This window comes from Anneissia japonica, unplaced genomic scaffold, assembly GCF_011630105.1.
Source record: "Anneissia japonica isolate Jap-2015-1 unplaced genomic scaffold, ASM1163010v1 scaffold287706_len398110_cov188, whole genome shotgun sequence".
Classification (NCBI taxonomy): Eukaryota; Metazoa; Echinodermata; class Crinoidea; order Comatulida; family Comatulidae; genus Anneissia; species Anneissia japonica.
The window spans coordinates 210979-234728 of NW_022756069.1; the positions used below are offsets into that span (position 1 = coordinate 210979).

At 33.4% G+C, this 23750-nt stretch overlaps 3 protein-coding genes across 4 annotated transcripts in view; 2 read left to right on the plus strand and 1 right to left on the minus strand.

The window, feature by feature from the left end:
- LOC117123843 (collagen alpha-2(IX) chain-like) overlaps positions 1-10296 on the minus strand; it is a 31004-nt gene extending 20708 nt beyond the window's left edge. Inside the window, exons 1-5 of the mRNA XM_033269868.1 lie at positions 10139-10296; positions 3070-3134; positions 2271-2309; positions 1859-1988; positions 230-457 (exon numbers count right to left, since the gene is read on the minus strand). Coding sequence (XP_033125759.1) covers positions 230-457; positions 1859-1988; positions 2271-2309; positions 3070-3134; positions 10139-10149 — 473 coding nt within the window. The 5' untranslated portion in view covers positions 10150-10296. The remainder of the gene's footprint in view (positions 1-229; positions 458-1858; positions 1989-2270; positions 2310-3069; positions 3135-10138) is intronic.
- A 6504-nt stretch (positions 10297-16800) lies between these two features.
- LOC117123854 (39S ribosomal protein L13, mitochondrial-like) lies at positions 16801-21842 on the plus strand. The gene is made up of 7 exons (XM_033269890.1): positions 16801-16918; positions 17648-17771; positions 18297-18390; positions 18925-18985; positions 19341-19427; positions 19928-20049; positions 20267-21842. The coding sequence occupies exons 1-7, from the start codon at positions 16898-16900 to the stop codon at positions 20289-20291; spliced, it is 534 nt and encodes a 177-aa protein (XP_033125781.1). The 5' UTR covers positions 16801-16897; the 3' UTR covers positions 20292-21842.
- Positions 21843-22868: 1026 nt separating this feature from the next.
- Positions 22869-23750, plus strand: part of LOC117123853 (leucine-rich repeat-containing protein 1-like) — an 8973-nt gene continuing 8091 nt past the window's right edge. The window contains exon 1 of one of the 2 annotated variants that reach the window (XM_033269888.1): positions 22869-23335. The gene's annotated coding sequence lies outside the window, so the exon portion shown is untranslated. The remainder of the gene's footprint in view (positions 23336-23750) is intronic. The other variant, XM_033269889.1, reaches the window with a different exon arrangement.

Below are 23750 nucleotides of genomic sequence, written 5' to 3' on the forward strand. Positions count from 1 at the left end.
TATATATACATATACATATATATACAGATATACCCATATATACACACACATATATATATACATATACACATATGTATATACATATATATGTATCTATATATATATATATATTATATATATATTGTTTGTATAGAATACTCCTACTGTATATGGGTGTGTGTCGAGTGCACATGCGTGTATTGAATGTTATTTTGAAATACTCATAAAAGCAGATGTAGAAGGATCTTACCTGAACGTCAGGTACTTGATATTTTCTGGTTCCTCTTCTGTGGTATATATGATCTGCAGTGTTTTCAGTGTTAAGAGGAGACGCATTGCAAACTGGTATTGCTTGTTAGGCTTTCTAACCTGGAATAGCATCCAGTCGGTATATGGATCATCTGAATCTTCTGGTTTTGGAATTTTGAAAGTCGATATGAACGTGAATGAAGATGGGAATCCCTCAGGAAACAAGGTTCTTATAAAGAAAACAGCACAAATGGTTAATAATAATCTAACTGCTACAAAAATACGAGTGTGGGTTTTCCCTATTTGTATTGTAAGAACAGTCCTTCCGCTTGCGACTGAGTGAATATCTGCCATTACGTCTAAGGTTTTGCAATGATACAAATATCAGTTGACGAATTCAATTCAAATTTAATTCAATGTTGTTTTTTTTTTTTTGCTACAGAGCCGTCAATTATAAAATCAAATTTCTGTAAAACATCACAAATACCACGTGATGAATCGTGCTTAAATGGCGATTCGTAAAATATTACGCCTACTTTACAACACGATAATGATGTAAACTTAACCCTAATGTGTAGACTATTTAGTTCTACCATTTCCAGTAAACACGAGGGAATGAAACTGAGATAATGTTATTGTGCATTTCGATTATATGTTGCATGAGTTGAGGAGAAAGACCCCACTGGAAATAAGTCTTCGGACTTAAGTGAGTTATCCCTGTATTTCACATCTAAGAAATCCAATCCAAACAGTTTATCCGATACCATTTCTTATAGATTCGGTAACACGGGTTATTAATTCATAACAACGTACTGTTACATATCCACACGATTTAATGTATTTGTATAATATAATAGAAACGGAAGGAACAGGTTATTATTCTTCTAAGGTTCATTTGGTTTCTATGTGTGACGAATAAGAGATATTTCTTATGATTGAAACCAGATTAATATTAACCATGATTGTATAGTGATAATATATAATGTTTAATGTAATAGGCCCTATATACAACTTTTATTCTAAAAATATGGTTCAACTGAATACAAGTCCTGTGTGTATATAGTTAACAATTCAAAACTAAAACACATCATACCAATTGATTCTCTCTTTTACGATATCTCTTAAAACATATAAATGTTACAAGAACGATATTTATAGCGCCTTTCCTTGCTGTTACAAGAAGCGCTTGTACAACTCACTCTTACCATCTACTCAAACTATTATGTGTTCGCTGTTGCTGCTGCTGCAAAAAAAAAATATAGCCTACAGGTCCTAAGGTGAATCAGAGACCGTTCTCCTAGAAGGAAGTAGTTGGTTGTACGATGTGCAAAGGTTTGACAAAGCGTATACACTGGAACTTTTCTAAGAATCAGCAATTGAAAACTTGAGCAAACATTTTGTAACCAATGACAATGCTGCTGTTTCTTGTACCCATATTTGTATATAGGCACATTTATATATAAATTTATCTTCCTCGTTATATAACACACGTAATATAAACTAAGAGGTAATACAGATGAAGCTACCTAAACGCATTGGCTATCAATAAACAAAACAAGAATAAGAATGTGTAGGCACTGTGCCAAATTCTATTTCAAATTTCAAATTTGTTTTTTCTTTGTAAACTTACCTAGTTGTTGTCGTCAGGTTTGCCTTTCTCTCGATTTTGTAAGACGTTTGGAATTCATTTGAGCCTCGATTTAATTTCTTGACGCCTTTCAATTCGCCATCCATGCCAAACGCCCGGATAATATCAAAAGCTGTATGTCAGCAGCGAAGCAACATAACAGCAATGTAAATGAAGTGTTCGTTCAAAAACAGAATACAAACATTTAGTTATACACCAGATATGCTTATCTATTATATGCTAATGCTGATGACGGTGATAAAGATAATTATTTAAAATGGTACGGATGTTGTTGAAATTATTATGGTGGTGATAATGTGTTGCTGTCGGTATTACTCCATGGAATATAACTGCTTTATGTCTGGTATAATATGATAAAGTAAAAATAAAGTATTAATGAAAAGTGAAAACTTACTTGTTAAGTCATCGTCTAACTTTGATATTTCGCAGCGTTCTGTAATATATAGAATACATTTGTGAATTAAAAATAATGTAGATCGGTACAGTACCAGACAGGCAAAACATTCTATTTTATTTTCTATAGTCCGTTCTGCCAATTGTGGTCTGTTTGTGTAACATTTTTTTTCATATTTGTTTACTTTAATGATCATGATTTACACAATTATTTTCTTTGATACAATATCTTTACTTGTATTTTCAAGTTTGTATTTGTTGTTATCTGGTATGTTTTGTTTTTAGAAATCAAAATTATTGTCTCATAATCATATCTCGATTATTATTAAAATCATTATACAATTACCATGTTCACCATCATCACCACTGCCAACTTATTCATCATTGTTATCACCATCGCAAACATCACCAATATCATCATCATCATCATCATCATCATCACCACCACCATCATTATCATTATCATCATCATTACCATCATTATATCCCTGTGATATTATCATACAATATTACAAATAACAATAATGCCTATTGGAATTTCAATAATAAATATTATTATTGGTAACACTACCATCATGTAATATCCACCGCACCAGTACACCAACATTAATACCTATCATAATCGTCGTTATCTTCACCATCATTATCACCATCACAATTATCATTCATCATCTTCATCATCCTCATCAGCCTGCTTATGTGCAGTTTAGTCCACTCTAACACTTTACTCAAACTGTATCTTGCTCGACATTGTACTAAGACATAAAACGAAGGAATAACATTAAAAAAACATGGCTTACGGCAATTTGCTATGCTAATGGCAGTTAGCAAAAGGCAAGCGCTAACCAAGTGATTTAAAGGTGATCTGAAAAGAAAAAATAAACACTTTTGATAAATACTACTACGAAAATGGGTGTAATATCTGTTGCAAATTGACGAACTGATCATATATCTAAATTTTCTCTAATGTTTGGGGATTCAGTTGCTTTTAAGATTAAATTTTAGCAATGACCACTGTTGCTGAAAAATCTCCTGATATAGTTAATCCAACATATTTGACACGTCCCAGCATGGGTAAAACACATTCATAAAATTATTTAATCGCACTGGTAAGCCACAGTACCCTATGCTATCAAATGTTACTCGGTTCATAACCACTGAAGATTATAGGTCCACTATTAAATACTTGAAATAAATCGAATTGCATGCTGAAAGGATTTGAATCGTGTGAACGCATGGTGAGATTCTGGCACGCAATACTCGAAGAATCCCAGTGATCAAAACCAATAACTATACATAATGGTATTGGAATCCATGGCATATCAACTTGCAGTCACATTAAATCAAATTCTTCGACGGAATGTATGCTATGAACATTAAGAATTCCTCAATAAAGTTAGTTTTCCTTGGAAGAGCACAACTGTCTTGGAATAAAAATCTTCACAAATAAACTTCTCTCCGATTATTTCACAAAAAAAGCTAACATTAATTCATACACGATGTTTAAAAATAGGCCCATCTTACTAGATATCTTTTAATCGAGCAACCTACTCCTTAACATATGCCTACTCTATGACTTTATAAAAACAACTGGCAAATCAAGCCATTAATTACTTTCAGAACACAATATAATGCAATACAAGAAATAACTACCTAAAAGTTGCCAATTTAAAGAATTACCTAAAATATAAAAATAGATGTGATTATCATATTTTAACACGATATTGAACAAACACATAAATGCCAGAGAGAGAGAGAGAGAACGAGGGGAATAAAACATTTTATATTAGATTGCCATTAACTATAGACTGTATATCAATATTACATAATTATTAAAAATAACAATAAACATTAGGAATTAATCAATGAAAATGTATATATCATATGAAATCTAGGTGTGGTAGCACTCGCTCACTTAAGCATGACGATGTCGTGCGACGCAAAGTTTATGTGTCTTATATAACCTGTTCAGCTGTTATGGAACATGAAACTCAACCACAAATACTTATCTTGCATATAATCAACTAATAAGTATTATTCTCTGTGGATTTATAAGAAACCATATCATATAGCGATTCAACTTGGTGCCTAGACAGAAGGAACGATGAGTCGCAGAGGAAAGCTATTGGCATCTTCAAGGGGATATGTAGTACATCAGCTGCATTCAGTTCTACAACCTAAAATGCAAGTTGTTAAAACAACCTTAGGCATGATGCTCATGAGAACGATATCTGATGTCATTAGCACAGAAAATCTGATTACGCTTCTAGTTCTTCAAAAATTTCTTTAGGGGGAAAACATGTACAAGAGACGCGTTGGGCCGACTTATTTGCCCTAAAACTACAAATCCCATTTCGAATGTCAAACACGATGTAACTTTAATTTTGCCAACTGTAGAAACTTCTCAAGGGCCACCTTAAGGTAAACGTATAACCCAATAATAGTATCTAATTATCTCTGAAATAACTAAAAATGTATAAGACCTGGAATTGGTCACATACTTATCAGATTTCACCAAACAGCACATATTAAATTGTTTCACATACCAAAAATTAACAATAGGAAGGGTCTATATTCACGTTTGTATTCATTGTAGCAACTCTTATATCGCTTAGTGTTCAACTACAGGATACATTCAAATCATTTCATTTTATTAGCGTAAAACTTTCTTCCAACACAGACCAACACATAAATACTTGTTCCATGTACATATTGTGAATCATTTAATATATAAAAAACAAAAATGTAAAGAATTATACGATAAAAATATATCAAGGGTGAGAATATATATATACATCCATATTCTCTGCATAACCAGCCATTGTAGCCACCACACAATTAAAACAACTTCAATAACGTGTAGGCCTACATTTTATGTATTCACGAATGAAAATAAAGTGAAATTACACGCCATGTAATATGACTGTTGTTGCAGTGACCTGATCACTACTTAGGCGCAGTGTTTGCGATAATAATTACCTTCTTGACTTGTACTCTTGTAAATTCGGCAGCTAATGGTCATCACTGACCACGCTGCACACCAGTCCCATCGGCAGGGAACATATCGTTTACAATATGTTTAGAATAACTGTGTACCCTTAGTACAACCAGGGTCATACTGTACTATTTTCAGACGAAAAAAATGTAATTATGTTGAAACTACCTATATAATATCAAGTAATCTATCATTGCAATTTAAAGACACGGTTTATTTTTAGCAAACTTATTGAAGCTATTACAATTGGATATAATGTGCATGCTTAGGAGGCCTACTGGGTCAATTAAGTATCGGAATGTTTGTAAATTACATGTTATATTGTACGTATTGGTTATAGCTCAGTGTGAGTTAACTATTGAATTTGTATTTGCCAACCAAATAAAAATGACACGTAAATGCGTTAGATTCAATTCCCAACTCCATTTGATTTATCTTTTCTTAAATTCATTGGCTACACCCTCGAAAATAGCACGGCATGTAGGCCTGTATTGAACCTTACACGGCATATAGAGAAGTTTTGTGAGAGTGTTAAATCTGACAAAACCCTAAAACTACGACTTGCCAATCTAAACTAGTAATAAGCGATGAATTTATAATTAGAAAGAAATCGACACAATTCAGAATTTCGATAATAATAATAATAATAATAATAATAATAATAATAATAATAATAATAATAATAGTAATAATAATAATGATGATGATGATGATGATCATAATAATAATAATAATAATAATAATAATAATAATAATAATAATAATAATAATAATAATAATATTTTGAAACTTTTGAAAATTTGTAATACTCATCAAAGGATAATTACAAGAAACAAAATACAAAATACAAAAAGGATATAAAAATAGTATAAATATTACACATTAACGATAATTTCATATAAGCTCATGTTTTATTTCTTGGTCCATTAATTTGCAAATGTAAATATTCTCAGACGTATAATATCTTCGAAATAGTAATATTTTAACATGTTTTGTAAACTTTAAAAAAAAATTAAAATCTTTGTTATCTCAATAAAGATTGATTTTAAACATGTTCGGCTGAAGCTTGTATCTTATACTACTTTTGTTTGTCCCTATGATTCCAAGTGTTCCGGTAATGGTCCATGGGTCTGGAATATAGTGAAAACAATTGACGGTACCAAGTTCCTTAAAGATTTTATAAATACCAATAGAGTTTCTATACATTTTTAAACTGGCAAAAAAAAAAAATGATTGGCAATGGAAATAGTTATAAATAACTATAATGATTAAAGTGCAGTAAGAGGGCGATTGCATTGCTTATGATAAATAATCAGCACATAGTAATTCGATCAAATCAATGTATGTTCAGCCGTTGGAAAGAAAAATTTTAGCATTCATGTCTGAATGGGTTATTTTGCAAAAACAGTTCATAATTGCACATAATTGGCTGGTTTAGCCTGAAAACCTGATATACTATCTGGACCTTTTTATTTGAAATGTATACTGATGATACAGGCTTGATAGTCGCCGCAAGGATAACGATGACCTTGACAGAAGTTAACCCAATTGCCTAGGAGTAATTTTCTGTAGCCGCATTGTGCAACTGAAAATACTTCGAACCTGTTACAAAAACTATTAATATTTCTTGAATTGTCCAGATTTGAAAGCAATTGACTTTAAAGTCAACATAAAAATCTACTGATGTCATAATACCCCGCAGGTTGTGTAGGTAAAAAGAAACTGATATAGTGTATTGTACATTGGACTTAACACAAGAAGCATTAAAGTCATTATGTTACTGTACCGTCACTGAGAGGAGGACAAACATACACATTTAATTGAATCATAGCTTATAAAATAATATACATAAGAAAAGATGCATAAAATACCAGATCAAACTGCTACTGTTAGAAGCATAACACATTTATTCTATTGAAAATTTTCCATCAACACTTAATCTCCGGGAAATTAATAAATTGGTAATAATATTTCAAATTATAACAAAATAATAGAAAAATTACCTAAACATTTGAATACTGTATTAGAAATGCAGTAGGCGTATTTGTGGTTTTCAAGTTATGAAAACAGTAAACCAACAAACTGGTGTTGTCTCTCGTGTTGTATTGATACATGAAACTGGTTTCATTTCTCTAGATATAATTGTTGAAGAAATGTTTTGTGTTTCTCTAAATTACTAAGCTTAGCTATTAAGTATATTAGTATCACTTATTCAGAACAAGTTGCTGTTAGCGAATTTTCTTGTTTTTTTTAATTTTTCAGATCTTAAATGAAATTGTTACTAACATTTTCTATTTCTGAACTAGTAAAAAAAAACCTTAGACATACATTAGAGTAAATCTAATTTAGATGTAATTACGTAATATTCTGCCTTGCATACAGCTGTGTCGAATGTTTAGATATGAAGAATATTAAATATTCTTCATATCTAAACGTCACTGGAGAGAATAGAATTTACATCGTAACATAAGAATTAAAAAGGAAACAAACGTTGTTATGATTTCAATTTCCTAAAATTGCAGTTACTGACATAGAATAACAATTACAATGTCAATTAGATGCATGCAGACCGAGAGTATCTACCAATTATATTAATCAAATTGATGAGATAATAGAGCCAGTTGCAGATGTTGTAAACCTATGCATCTCAGAGCAAACTATAACTATAAAATATGCAGAGAATAATATATCAATGGTTTTCTTATAGAATGTATGTACGTGTGTGTCCTCATTGAATACCAGAACGTGCTTTTCCCACGAAGCTCTCAATAAGAGATTGACATGGCAGATATTTCAAACAAGAATTAAAATACACACCGAATTATATTTATTAGGCCACACCTTTACATTCCGCGAACATCACAATCTCGAACTCCTACTGAGAGACGAAAGGCGCCTTATCGTCTACTAATAAACGTATTTCAGCATAAGCTTATCTTCTTTCTGAATTCGTGTCATAATAAACAACTTTAGATTAGAAAGATTTAATTACTTAGTATTCATAGCAATATATAATATACATAAAAAATGAGAATACATGCATTTTATATAGAAAAGGAGTAAGCCTTTATTTAGTATTATAAAAGGCATAAAATATTGAGTACATTTTTGAATGTGATATCACGAATAACGTGTTTTTCTCAACGTAAAAGTACAATAATAAACTTCGAAACCTACTTATATACTTTTCTTTTTTTAATCTGTTAGTTAACATGAAAATATATAAATTATTTAACAAGTATCTAAATACATTGGCAATCATAATTTCATTATCGTTAGATTAAAAAAAGAATTCAGTTAAACTATTTAGCCTATAATGTATTTACTACTATTTTAATCGATAACTCTACACTTTTTTTAGTCGAGTCGTATCTAAATACCTCGGCAATCATAATTTTATTTTCTTGAGATAAAAACGAATTCAGTTTATTGGTTAAAGTATTTAGCAATGTATTTACACTACTATGTTAATCAATAACCCTACATGTTTTTAGTCGAGAACACTATATTTCAAGGAGAATGATTATTTGATAAAAGCCTGTTATTTTAACACGCAAATTTATATCCACGGATCGATGGAAATATAACGACTGTACCAGGGATGCAGGCGAGCAGACATCATCAAGAGGCAAAGACACAATGTAGAATGAAAACAAATGTTATTTTTAATGACGAAATAGACTATACAAAATATAATATAATACGTATGTGTGCAATTAGTTAACAAGTAAAATTATGTCATACATTTTACACATAAATTAACTATTTTAAGGTTAAACGTAAAAAAAAAAATTAAAAAAAAATCAGCTACACGGTACGTGTTATGAGGGTGTTCAAAACCCCACCCTATTAATACGATAATCGCTTTGAATAAAGCGGAAGGAATGGTGATGGAAGCGGGAAAATTCAAAATATTATATAATTGTGATACAAGGTAAGACACGTCGTGCTCGATTAGTGTCAAGCATTAAAAGAGAACTTTGCTGGACAAGATGATGTTGCACATGCCCAGTACCGGTAGACTATCCTCCCAGGTAAAATCAAAATTAGCCGTCCAGGATTATAAAGGTATTTTCAGACCAAGCGCTGAAAATGGCTTTTCGTGCGGTGCGGTATTTCAATAATGCTTTAAGACGAGGGCATCATGAGTTCTCTTGTTCGCAGTTTATTGAGGCCTAGCACTGTTCTCACATATTTTCCGAAAAGTGTGAAAATCAGTTACTTTTATTCGGATTCAAATTTTCAATTAAGCCCATTTTGTTAGGCGTCGTCATAGTGACAGCAGGAGTTCCAGGATTGGAATCCCGGTATTTGTTTACACTCACAGATTCTTTATTTTTAACATTCAACATGTTCTGTGTATATATTATTATATTCATGTTTAAACAGTGTTGTATACAATATTTACTCCGTTTTCATGATTTCTCGTTGTCATACTATCATTAAACCTCTCGATCTTAATTTATATCTCTTTATATTATCTTTAAACTTCGAGATCGAAATTCGAAGTTGAAATATAGTTATTCTACATGGAGGTTAACTTCAAGAGAAACATGTGAACAGATTACTGAACGTAAGTTTCCAGCAGCGCGTCAACGGATACCTACAAATCAGACACATCAAACATGCGTCAACATTACCACATACTGCGACACCTCTCAAATACTTTCAAATAATATACTTCTAAATGTTGTAACCCTTTTAACATTTTCAAACAACTTTCTTAATAATAAAAATAATAATAATTTTACGGCTTGCAATTTAAGGATACTGTATCGCTTCATCTATATTTACGTTTGTTTGTTAATTTTGTAGGCATCAGTGCATAATGAAAAACATTTAATATAAGTTAATTATCAGATAATTTGGCCTACCTCGTCAACATCTTGCCGGTTACGCTGCTACAGATCCGTGTCACCGTTTAGTGTGGGACCTGTACTCGAGGTATCCAGAACAACCCTGTAATAAACGATGATAGCCCTTTGCCTTTTTACAATCGACTCGTCCCGGCGACTGCACTACTTGTCATGGCTTCAACTTGAACCAGTCTTCGGGTTTCGAGGCGCCACGGGATGCCAATGTTGCCATTGGCCGGAATCGTAAATGGCAAATATTATACGACGAATATATAGCGTTCTTCAATAAGACGCCAGAGCTAGCCCACTATTGCAAATACCATACAAGCCATGGGCCTATGGCGTCTCTCTATGGTAAATTACATGTTCTTATGTCGAAAGAATGCTTGGTAATATTGTGAACATTTTGTCGCATTCATAGAGTTTCATGTTACGGAATCGAAGGTATGACATACTTGAACTTATATTCACATTATTTTATTTTCTAAATCCAATGACAAGAATGGCGTAAAAGCTGGTCAGTTATAGGCATTTCAGCCCATTCTATAATCTATAAATTATAACACAATAATAATAATAATAATAATAATAATAATAATAATAATAATAATAATAATAATAATAATAATAATAATGGAGATGAAAATGATGAGGATGATGATTATGATAATGGTAACAATAATAATAGTAATAATAATACTATTATTATTATTATTATTAACATATAACATAGGCCTATAATACAAGGTTTTTATTAATTTAATTTTCCAAATTGTACAATGAATTTTGAGTTTACTTTTCAGAAATTTTGATGGTCTTAAATTCTTAAAATTAATTAACAAAGAAAAATTATGAACGATAAATGAATAAACAAGCAAACATCTTGCGAGTCTGTGATATCGTCTTTGGTATTCAACGGTTGACATTGAACTACCAACTTAATTTTAGAACACTGTCCAATTGAACATATCTAATCAATTTTCAATATAAAAAAAAATCACAGTAAATTACCGGGTTTATAGAAACTTAATGCGGTATATTGGTTTCCACCAAAACAATTCAGCATCCTACAGAAAATTTGCAGATTGGGATCAAATATCAAATGTGATGCCACAAGTCATTTTATATTTTTATAGATATTCCATCGTTTTAAAGAAAATCAATCAATAATCAAGTTTATCAATTATACTACTACTGCGTTTTCATAACACTCGGTTCATGAATTCTCGAGATTCTCGAGTCACGTTGCACCCTCCATATCTACATGTGGCCCACAGCCCTGGGCTTAGGCACACAGCTTTGTGTTATGGGTTTTAGTACTAAGAGCATTTTAGTACTGCAGCAAGCCTCAGGACCACTGACAAATAAGACCTTAAGCTAAATATCTCTGATGTTTGGTCAGCCTATTGTAGAACTTTCCCGTTTGCTAAACCATTTTATGCTTTCATTACAAACTTAATTTTATAAAATTGATCAAAGAATGAGAGTACTATTACATTATTTATGCACTGTCTCCGAGAAAACCAAAATAAATACAATATGCTATAACCAGAAATTTGAAAAATCTAAACAACAGACGATTGCAGAGAATCCAATATTACTGCATCTATGGCGTTCAATGTGAGACCAATGCAGGCAGTGGTTAGTAAGATCACAACCCAAAAAAGCTCTAAATGTTGGTATCTGTAGTAGCTTGCATCCTAACAAAAAAGAGGTAGGACGGTCCCATTGTGTCCACCCAGGCGAGGTAGGCCTATTTGAAACTACGTCGGATAATTATGGAGTTTCCCATTATCATCATCATCATCATCGCCATTCGTATCTATGAATGCAATAATCATTATGGTAAATAAGAGCAACAGCAAAAATCCCATGCTAAATCTGGAAGACTTGAGTTGTGGTATCAAATATTTGGCGAGTTGATTCGCCGAGCGGTTAAGTCAGGGGCACCGTAACCTTCCGCGCTGGTTCGAACGGCTCACTCGCCAATGGGTCCGGTGGTGGAACAAGTCCCAGGCCCAGTGTACGCATTTGGCTCGTGTGCACTTTAAAGAACCTAGTACATCCTTTGAGAAGAGTAGGGGGTTACCCCGGTGTACTGGTCCATTAAGTCCCCTGTTGTTATGTTGTTATATGGATATGCCACGTAGGACAGTGATTAAGTTCACTTGAGCATATCCTTGGCGCTCTAGGATATATTTTCTGAGGGGTGGGGGCTAAGTTGTCCGACAGGGGGACTTGAGCTCGTAGGTTCGAGCTGGTAGAAGGGGTTGAGAGGGGGTTCCCCCTCCCAAATGATATGATAAGAATATCAACCTCTAGATGGCCGAAAATGGCACTCTCAGACTGTGACAAACGTGTTGGCTTGGTGTGGGCCTATTTTTATATGTTTTATGGTTTGACTGCCCGACGAGCTCTGTCCGGCGGGGGGGGTCTTGACCTGTCCGGTGGGGGCTTATGGCGACCCCCGCCCCTGCCACCCCGCTGGCACCGCCACTGGGTCAGACATGAAGAGGCATTGCCTAGTACTACCTAGGCCTAGAGTGCCCGACGAGCTCTGTCTTGACCTGTCCGGTGGGGGCTTAAGCCCCCCCCCCCTGCCACCCCGCTAACTCCGCCACTGCGCTCCTGCCTAAAGAAATGAAATGAAATAAAGGCAGTGTGTTGTTCCACAACAATCAAAGTTAATGACAGTGGATACAATAACTTGGACACCCATGTTGCTGACGAGACAAGACTCAATCGGACCAGTACATTAACTGACAACTGCCTCAGCAGACGACAGCTAGCTTATAGTTATAATCTAGCCTTATTAATCTTTATGTCACAATCATAGATGGTCCACATGGCTCGTCGTATACTCTCTAATTGATTCAATGTGAGGATCTTGTTGTGAGTTTAATGGGTATTCCGAGGTACAAAATTATCCGCGTGAACGGTGGTATAATTAGGATTTCAAAGGATGGAAGGAATAGACCCCAGTAGGGTAGGATTTAGAGAAGCAAGTCTGACCGAGTAGAGTACCAATGTGACCGACATAGCTCCATGGACACATGTACTTGTTTACACACTGGATATTTATAGTAATTACAAAACTTGTTCACATTCTGTTTTGTTTAGATTTTTTTTAAAAAGTGTGTTGCATGTCTTTATTATACCATATATGTTCACAAGTTGTTAAAATTCTATCTTTTATTTTTATGTTTCGAAAACAAATTTTTGAATCATGTACAGTTCAGGTTTGTTCAAACGAATAGATGTCTTCTCGAATTTCCTTACCAAATTTCTTGAACTGAAATCCTTGATAGTTATTACTGTTTCAATAATAATATCGATCGAGCAAAAGAACGAATGAATGAAAGTGAAAGTTGAATGTAAAACTTTGAGGCTCTGGTATCGATATGCTTGATACTTCCAGAAAATGCAGTATTCACTTTGACAGATAACAACATGTGCTACATGTAATGTTTGTTGCCTTAGAATTAAAAAGGTTAAAGTTTTCCCAGATATGAACAGATATGTTGTGATGTGCGAATTGCAAAACAATGGCAGATAGATCAGTGGAAGTTCTTAACGGAGTAGAAGTGTTGCTCTAAGGAAAGAAATCGGACGAAAACTATAGAGTTTACTTCATGGTAAAGAATACTCGGTCAGTGTTGGACTACAACACATTAACGAAAGTTTTGTCACATCAAAACTTAAATACACACCTTCTAATTTTTATTTATGTCCCGTTTATGCTGCTATCACAGTTGATGAGGATTACCTTCTCCAAAAAGAGATCCCAGTAATGATGAAGGAGGAGGGGGTTACGCTGCTATCACAGTTGATGGGGATTACGTTCTCCAAAAGATCTCACAGTAATGATGGGGGACGCAATTTGGTGATAACTCTCTGGAATATTGTGACCCAGAGATTGGTATCGAGCTGTTATTGTTCCAAGGAAAGGAAGGGATAGAGACAGTAAGAGCAACAATCACCATATTATTATAATAAGTCTATTGTACATGCAATCAAATTTTTTGTCTGAAGGATCATCTATGGCAGGATGAGAAAATGCAATGCCGTAAATTTTTTTTTCTTAAAAACATGCTGGTATTGTCGATCAGGTAGACCTGACAAAGAAAATCATTAACAGACAAGGTTATCGAAAGTTTAAAGGGCACATAGCGTTAATGATTTTAAACCATTTGTGTTACCCAAATGTGGGACATATTGACAAAATGAGTTTCATTTTAGTACCTGATCAACTTTGATCAAGTTTGGCAAAGATGAGAGGCTGCCAGAGATGGTTGCAAACTTTGTGTCGGTTTTTAGATACAAAGAGATGTGAGTGATGTACGATGTCACTCACCGACCATGTACTGTACAACATAATATGCAACGAAAACATCAACTGTGAGGAAGGAGTAAAATATCAAAAAAAAAAGGGGGGAAAAAAAAGTAGTAGCCACCTACTTTTCCCTAATGACTCTCCAATCACAAGCAAAAACAAACGTATGTAAATGCGTGTTTATATGAAGCAATACAGCAATCAACTAAAACACCAAGAAGACCAAATTACATAATAGAGCCCAATGGTAGATAACAAAACGACCAATCATTCAGGCCTCAACTTGGATGAAGAGACAATAAAAATAAAAAAACTTTAGAGATTATTTAATTGGGTCACTATTGTTTGATCGGATCTATATCAAAATATGCTTAACTCTCTGGAGATATCTCAAATTACGTGAGTAATCAATGCTATTCATTTTTTACTGATACCCAGTGATGTTCTCGTTATGTATTACATATCAGCGCGTCAGCGTCCTGATAGAGGGCACCTCTATTAATGTTATTTCTGTTACACTACTGCCATTGGGCGAGTGGGGCCAAGGTCGTTTGCTTTCATTCAATTATGTCGTAGGGTAGACAAATTCACGCCTAGATTAAAAAAAATTCCTTCAATTTTTTATTTCCTCAATAAAACACTGTATTAATATATATCAAATTTGATTCAATTCTGTTCCACCGCTGTGTACATAATATTGAAATTTAGGGCAATCACTATAAAATTTTAAGTTCTTAACAGTAAACAAAATATAATACATATTTATAGTGATTGCACCTGTAGGTAAAAGACAAAAACTATAATCTATTTTTATTGAATACAAAAATGTATTCTGTATTTTTAGGCCTACTATATTTTTTGCCGACTGATAGCTAGCTGGCGACTGGATTGGATAGTTTGTAATCATCAGTGAGATTACATAATTGAACAATATATATTAGGAATATCAGGCAAATATTTTTCAAGCTGGAAGATATCTTTTTTCATAGTTCAAATTTAATTAAACGCTTAAGGTTCTCATTCCATTAGCATGAACAAAATTCTTGTGTATATATTTCTTGTGTATATATATTAAAACAAACAAAAATGTTATTTAAAAGTTGTTTTGTTTATTGAAATAAAAGGGAAATAAAACTTTTTGCTTTTTATAATCTATTCAAGAAATGAAAAGTTTTTTTAGTACAAAAATGAAAATAAGACTTTTTTTTAAAGTATTTTATTAAGAAGGAAAATGTTTACAATACCTACTGTTTTCTTTACAAATTTGCATAAATTGGCTCTCATGCTTGCGACCTCCGGTCTTTATGAGAGTCTCCTCAGATCCTACAAGTTCAATTTTCTTTTGTAGTTATTTGTAATAATGATCTTTAAGATTGAACAAACTGTTTTGCGATTGGGTGATTGATTGCATTTATGATAAAAGTACATTTTAAATACTACAATAATTACGAATAAGATTTAGTTTACGTGCTGGTAAGTCAATATGCTATATGTCACTTGTCATTTCAAGTAGTTACTTCACATCAGGCTCGGAATTACACATAGCATTTATTCCTCATTTTTGTCAGGCCTTCCTCATTGCGCATCGTGGAAGGTGAATTGATAGGACAATTTCAATGGGCGGTAGGGGTCCAGCTTCTAATGCAGAGGAATGCTTCCTCTCACTGCCGGTAAAAGTTGTTGTGGACAGGTGCGTTATTCAAGCACTACCGCAGAGGTTAATAGCTCAATTATAGTAACCCAGAATAGAATTAACCTAGACCAGTGGAAAAAATAAGCAGACTGTTTGACCTTAGCGGGTTTACTGATAAAAACAACAAATCTGATGTGACCATCACGCCCTCACCTCTGCATGATTATCAGTTACAGCAGCGGCAACCCTTTGGTTTATATTTTTACAAACAATAACTTAGTACCTAATGTATTTATGCATGTACTTTATTGTATAATTATTAAAAATATATGTCGGGTTAAGGTTTGTTTGCGTAGACCTAGTGCACTTACTGCTCTATTTTAAAAATATAGTCAGAGATTAAAATACTGATGAACAATACTCGATCAAGTTTTGATTTATTATCGGCTGTGTTTTTGTTACCAAATTCTTGTCATTATGTAGGCCTAATGTTATTTTTTTTTAATAGCCTAGGCCTACTCATAATATTTCGATTAATGCTTAATTTCAAAATTAAATATTAATGTTAATGAGAAGTTTATATATAACTAACTATTTGATGACCACGGTTCAAACAGATAATATAGGCCTAAGCCTAAAAAGTGTTTTTGTTTATGAATGTGACATGTACAATTTCGGAATATCAAAATGAACAGAACACACAACATAGAGGGCGCCAAATATACTACGCTCTACTGTACTCTACTCTCTCTCGCTCTTGGGCACTGTGCTGTGAATGAGATGTATTTTTGATTGGTGAATTCTAACGATCATGTCAAGTAGGATAACGCAGGTAATTAAGAATTAGAAACTGAAGAACACGTTTTTTTTTTCTAGACAGTGTATTCCTGTAGGCATCCAAGGTTGAGTCAGTTAGGTCTAGCCTAGGCTAAGTCATTTAGTAGGCCCCATGCGGCTCATCATGTGGCTAGGCCTAGCCTAGGCTAGGTTAGTCCATATCATGGAGCAGCCATAGGCCAGGCCTGGCCGGCCTGCCCACCTACTAAGCTATACCTAGGTAGCCACCTTAGCCTAGGCTTAGTAGTAGGCTACTGTAGTTCTGCGTTGATCTAAGCCTAACTTGAATTATAGACTTCTTAGTTAGGGCAGGCCAAGTTTTCGTCCCTCACAATATCTTTCATAGATAGCCCATCATGGTGGTATCATGGTTGGCTCAATGAATTTCTCTCTGACATGCATGATTTCGTACAGTGGTGGTGGCCCAAGGATTTGCCCTCAGTCAGAATGGTCCAAGGGGAAAAGTTAGGGATCTGTAATAAGCTTTATCTGTAAACCTTGCAATAATAGGCCTGGGTGTGTTTTTCTTCCTGATGAATAGTGTTGAGGTAGGAAGGGATACCAGCTTTACTCAACAGGAGAGACTTCCATTCCCTCCCCCATTGGCACCATCCCTGCTCATTAGTCATTCAATATGTTATCGATAACAAAGTTTGAAAAATATTTTTCCTATCTCAGCTAACTGCGGCCCTAGTAACTGCAGCAGTTCTTTTTTTATGTACAGCAATGGCTAACATTTAGCCGAATGTGGTACCTTGTTGATGCATACAAGCAACCACCCGGTAGACTGGCAAGCTTGGTAACACCTTTCCTGACAGGCAAGAACAAGCCCATCTACCATCCCCTAAGTGAGTCATGATTCTGCATTTAAACATTTGGCATTATTAGTCCTTATGGACAATTTAAAAATTGGCAGTTGGCTCATGATCAAAAATAGAAAAACACAGTTTACAAGATTTAATATTTCTTTACATTTATAAAAAATCGTATTTATATAAGCTAAATAGTAAACATGCTCACCTTAGCTCCAACTATGGTGGGACTGAGAGGTATAGTGAGGACCCCCAAGAGCCAAGAAAGCAGCTACACTCCCAAATTTAATAATAGGGCTTTGGGTAGCCTTTAAAGGGGTGCCTAAAAATGTGTCACTACCTGAACAAGTTTGAAAACCAGCTTATTAATTAAATTAAATTACTTAATGTTCTCTATTCAGTTTTTTTCTGTTGGTATTTCATTTCCACTAGCTCCCAACACTACTATAAAATTCATTTAATGTCCGTGAAATTTCTTAAATAAGTTTGCATTACAGTATATACAAAAACAAAAATGTATTCCATACCAGATTATAGTATTGTTATGCTCATCTTTCACAGGTGATGTTGGAGACCACGTTGTTATCATCAACACAAAGCATGTTGCATTCTCTAAGGATAAATGGAAAGAAAAAATTTACCATCATCATACAGGGTGAGAAATTATTACAATTGATAACCTACAATGATATATAGATCGATATACTGTACTGATAAGTATTATGGTTAGGGATTTTGTGTGCTTACCATTTTATTGAAACTTATTTTTTCAATCTGATGCATCAGTTCTTATTAGAAATGTATTTACTTGGTGCAACCACAAGCATTTCCTTCCAAGTTATATCTGATGATCTAATAAGTTTGAACATGTGGATTGCATACTTTTTGTATTTTACTTCCAATTAATGGTGAGCACTGTAATACAGATTTTCCCTTAGTCTTAAGATACATTCACTAGCAATCAATTTCTTAATAAAACTTTTATTTATGTTATTTGAATTTTTTATTTTTTTTCCCAGATATATTATCATGATCATTGTCACCACCACCACCATCATCACCTCTACCATCATCACTTCCACCACCATCATCACCACCACCACCACCATCACAATCATCTCAGTCAACATCACCATTATTATTAAAATGTTATTGTTTGTTTAATTCATAAATTTTTTTGCTTATTCAGATATCCTGGTGGGTTCAGCAGCACACCTGCATTTAAAGTACATGAGAAAGACCCAAAGAAGGTAAATACATTGTTATAACATTGTTTTTTTTAAAATTCTAATATCATATCAAAATACTAATCACTTGATACTAATTTTTGTGGTTAATGTTAGTGTGACCTACCTATTTCTTCTATTTCTTTGGGAACTTTGGTATTTTATTTTATTTTGTCTTAAACATAAGCAGGGCAGCCGAGTCGGAGATGTTAAATTGACTTCTTAGCGGAACTGAAATTAATGGATGTCTTACAAAAAATAATAAAATTATTGAGAATAATATAAATACAGTATAAAACACTGATGGCTATACAGCTACTTGTAATCTATAAATACTGTATAATTATTATTAAATCTTTATATTTTTCTTGTTTGTAAGATTGTTTATAAATCAATATACGGCATGCTACCAAAGGACTTACGGCGACGAACCATGATGTGTCGTCTGCATCTGTTTGAAGATGATGTAAGTATCAAGTATTGACTGCTTATGTTATATACAATAACAATTCAAATAAAATTGGGTAAAAAATCCTACAAAGTATGAACTAGCCATATTTAAAAATACAATGATATTTTAACATGTAAAATTAGTATACTTAATAGATGTCCTATTTCTTTGACAATAAAACCCCACTCCAGGATATAATAAACCATGCATACTCCATTGGCGAATCCAGACATGTCCGAAAAGGGGAGGGAGCTGATCAAGGAACAACACTACCCTAGGGGTCTGGGGCATGACACCATGGAAATAACCTCTGGGGTCTTTGTGGGTGACCAATAGTTTCATTTTCTTTCTGTTTTATTATTTTTGTTTTACTTTCCAAAAGGGAGGGAGAAGCTTACGAAAAAAGCAATTAAATCAGAAGCCAATGTCAACTTTTTGAAAAAATTGTAAAACCTTTGGTGTTTTCCCGAAATTTATTAATTGCCTTTATATTAATTGTTTTGTTTTTAATCTAGAATATCCCTGAAGATATACGAGAGAACATTGTGGAGCATATCAAGGGACCACGAGATATTCCACGTACATTGCGTGAGTACACACCTGAAGAACGTGCTGCCTTTCCTACGCTATGGTATCCGTAAGTATTATATTAAATATTCTTTCTCTTTAAATACTTTCAAGTAAAGCGTAAACTTTGGGTCTGTTCTATGTGTTTGTTATTTACAGGAACATTTTGGTGGATTTTAAGCAAGTTGGTCACCAGGAAACCTTTGGACTACACTCACAAAACAATTGTTAAAAATTCATAAACCATAGTGTCTCATCAATATAACGTTTGTCTGTTGTTTTTTTAGAATTGATCCTCTGAAGAAAAGTTGATCTTTACTTTAGAATTCAGTCCTTAACCAATCGTGTGAAGATAGTTGAATGAATTGTCAAAATAGGATGCAGATCTTCTCAATCTACAAGAGAATTCGATGACAGTGGTGCTGTAACCTCTATTACCAAAAAGAGTGAACGGTAAACTTATGCTAAGGCTGAGACCGTACAATGGGTTGTCAGCAGGCACTAGGATGCACAGGATTGTCAGAACTTGTTTGGGGACGGTTTTATCAGAACATAGGATACAGTATGATACGATAGAACTTTATTGTCACAACGGTATAAATACAGCTATGAGATATGGATCCTTAAATACACTAATATTAGTTAATATAGAAAAATAATTAAAATACAAAAAAGTTGCACAACAGAAATTGCTTAGAATAAAAACACTGTACATTGCAAGAATTACTGAGTGTGATGGAAAGGCAAGATAAAACTGTACAATGTGGTTTATCTATTGAACTGCATATTAAAATGTCTGACTGCTGATGGATGGAATGAATGAATTGAAACTACATACTACTACTACATGGATATGGAGGGCTTTGTCAATCCAATGCTTGTTAAGAGCATGCCAAAGCCACAACACATCGGTGGTTGTTAGTAACTTGTTTGAATTCTGTACCTTGAAAAATTGATAGTGACAATCAAACCCCCCATATAAGACCTATCGGAATTACAGTATTTAGTTTATAACATTTTAACGTTGATAAAGAAAGCAAGAGCTATCGAAATATCCATTCTATTATATTTTATTTTAATAAATTTGTGTTCCGCAAGTCGACCTTCAATGATGGTACATTGTCTTTTCATTATTTTTACATTTTATTTTACTTGGAGCACACATGCAAATACACTCTTCAATAGTTTATAACATGTACTGTTTCTCTATCATTGAAGGGCGCCCTCACTGATCACATAGAAATGCGGTTTAAAGAGAACTGTAGGCATTTACCATGTTCTACCAGCTATACACTGACTATTAGTTTAACTCATTTCTTAGTTGTAATATGATAGTTTACTCTGATTATCGTGACTGGTGTGAGCATTTATATTGCGCCTTTTCTTTGCAGTCATTTTGAATTCTTATTAAATATTTGTCAAAACACTTAATTTAAGGTGCAAAGTTTTCATTAAATGTCGCATTGTATCAAAGTCAATGGATTATATCATACAGTTACAACAGCGTATTCGAGTCATGTGATTACTGTATATGGAACAGTTACATTTTATATGATATTTGAAAGAGGATGTTGTACCGATGATCATGCCTGCGTAGCCAAGGGTCCCAGAAAGAGTTAAATTTTAGCCCCCCCCCCCACCTTGTAAAAATCAAAGTGGTAACTAAATACAGTATGGTGCTCACCCCTCCCTAAATTTTCTGGAGATGCATGAAAACTTATTTGATCTACTTAAAATTCAGTGACGTCATGATATCAAATTAGGACACTATCAAATAAATATTTTAAGTCTGAGAATGGAATTTCTGGGTAGCCTATTTAGTGTTGTTACATCATTGATTTTTTTTCTCCTCAGTCCCAATCATTGTGTGACTGAGGTAGGTGTGGCCCTTAGTCTAGCTACGGGGCTAGATCTTGAATTTATTTCCGTTTAAATAGCGAGACTAGGAATGTGTTTCAAAACGAAATTATTTACAAATACACGGAAGTAATTTTTATTAAAGTACAATTTATGATCAGTAGACATTACTTTTCTTAAATTTACCTTTAGCTAATTTAAAATGTTTATGTATTTCTTAAGTGTGAAATGTCATCGTTGCTTTTGAAGTACCTCGCATGAAAACATCTAAAATAATATAGGCTCGTGAGATTATACGGTGGTACATGCTGAACTACCACCAACCCTGTAGAGATGTGCCCATGTACCTTTCTGTAAATAACACAGTCAATGTTGTTGGTTTTAATAAGAGATTAATAATATTTTTATATTTTATTTATTTTACTTCATTTTATTTTATTATTTTTATTATTTTTTTTAGTATTTGTAATAAATATAATATGTAAACACCTTTGTATTATTTATACTTTGGAAATACAATAAAAAGTCCACCATATTTATCAGGGTAATTTATCCATACAACAGTCGTAAACCTCAAACACCATTAATAATAAGCAATCAAATCAATTTTATATCTTATTTTCTGCAATGACATTAAACTGATGATTAGATGGACGGATACCATAGAATAGACCTATAGCAACTAAATTTGTAGTAATAATCTTTCTATAAAGCATGGCATTATTTGATATGTCCAATATAAGTATTGATGATGACGGTGCAGTAATAAAGAATGAATGGATGATTTCAATATGGTCCTAACAAGCTTTAACTCTAGATGGTAATAAAATATAAGATAAAAAATATATAAACTGACAGAAGTAATCTACAAGTTAGTCTGCCAAATATAATAATATGTACGCATGGTTTCACTTAAGTTAATCATCTCAGGTGCGAGTAGTCATAGCAATCAAAAACAATCTAACCTGTATCTAGGCAACGCGCAACTTCCTTCTGGAATTTAGATTACAGACATATTCAAGGCGAAAATTATGTTTACTTTATTTAGAGCTCTTCCTTTATCTATTAGCTCGAAATATTTATTGTAGCTCGCCAACACCAAATAGGATAGAGGGCGTATCAACTAAGCCGTCAAACGATAACGTGTATGGCCTTTCAAAATTGTGTGAATTGATTCAATAATGGTTATTCATTGGATTGATATTGATATCTACGTATCTACGTTATCTCTGTCTCCGATTATACTTTCAGGTAAACACTCTCGGCTATAATCAAATCGGATACAAAAGAAGAAAAGTATATTACAGCTTATTCTATTGTTACTCTCTATCTAAGTTCGGGAGAAGCGATGATAATTTTCTGTCGCTACGATACCGATACTAACGAATGGTTACCATAGACTTTATTATTAGAAATAAATGTACGTGTTAATAAAAACAGAAGGCCACACGCTGTGCTAACGCCGAAAGATACGGTAACAATAATTCGAATGCTAGCAGGTAAGCAAATTACTTTTCTTTATTTAGAATATAAGCCTACATTAAGTTACAAGTATTTACAAGGAACTACAGTATGATAGTCCAAAAAAATAGCATGTTATGAGACTTTATATTTTGGGGCGGGATGGGGGTAAGATAAAGATCCTTACTCATAGTCTGAGCAATGTTAGTCTTTGTAGATCTGCATAAATAAACTTTATAGTTACATTATAGTTAAATATAAATATAAATATATATAATATGTATATACATATATATACAATATGTATATACATATATATATACATATATAGGCCTATGATTATTATTATATAAATATTTATTATATTTTGTATTTGTATGTAGGCCTATTTTTTTTCTTTCATTTGCATTAATTTCCACGTCATTAGCAAAAAAATGAAACTACATGATGGCG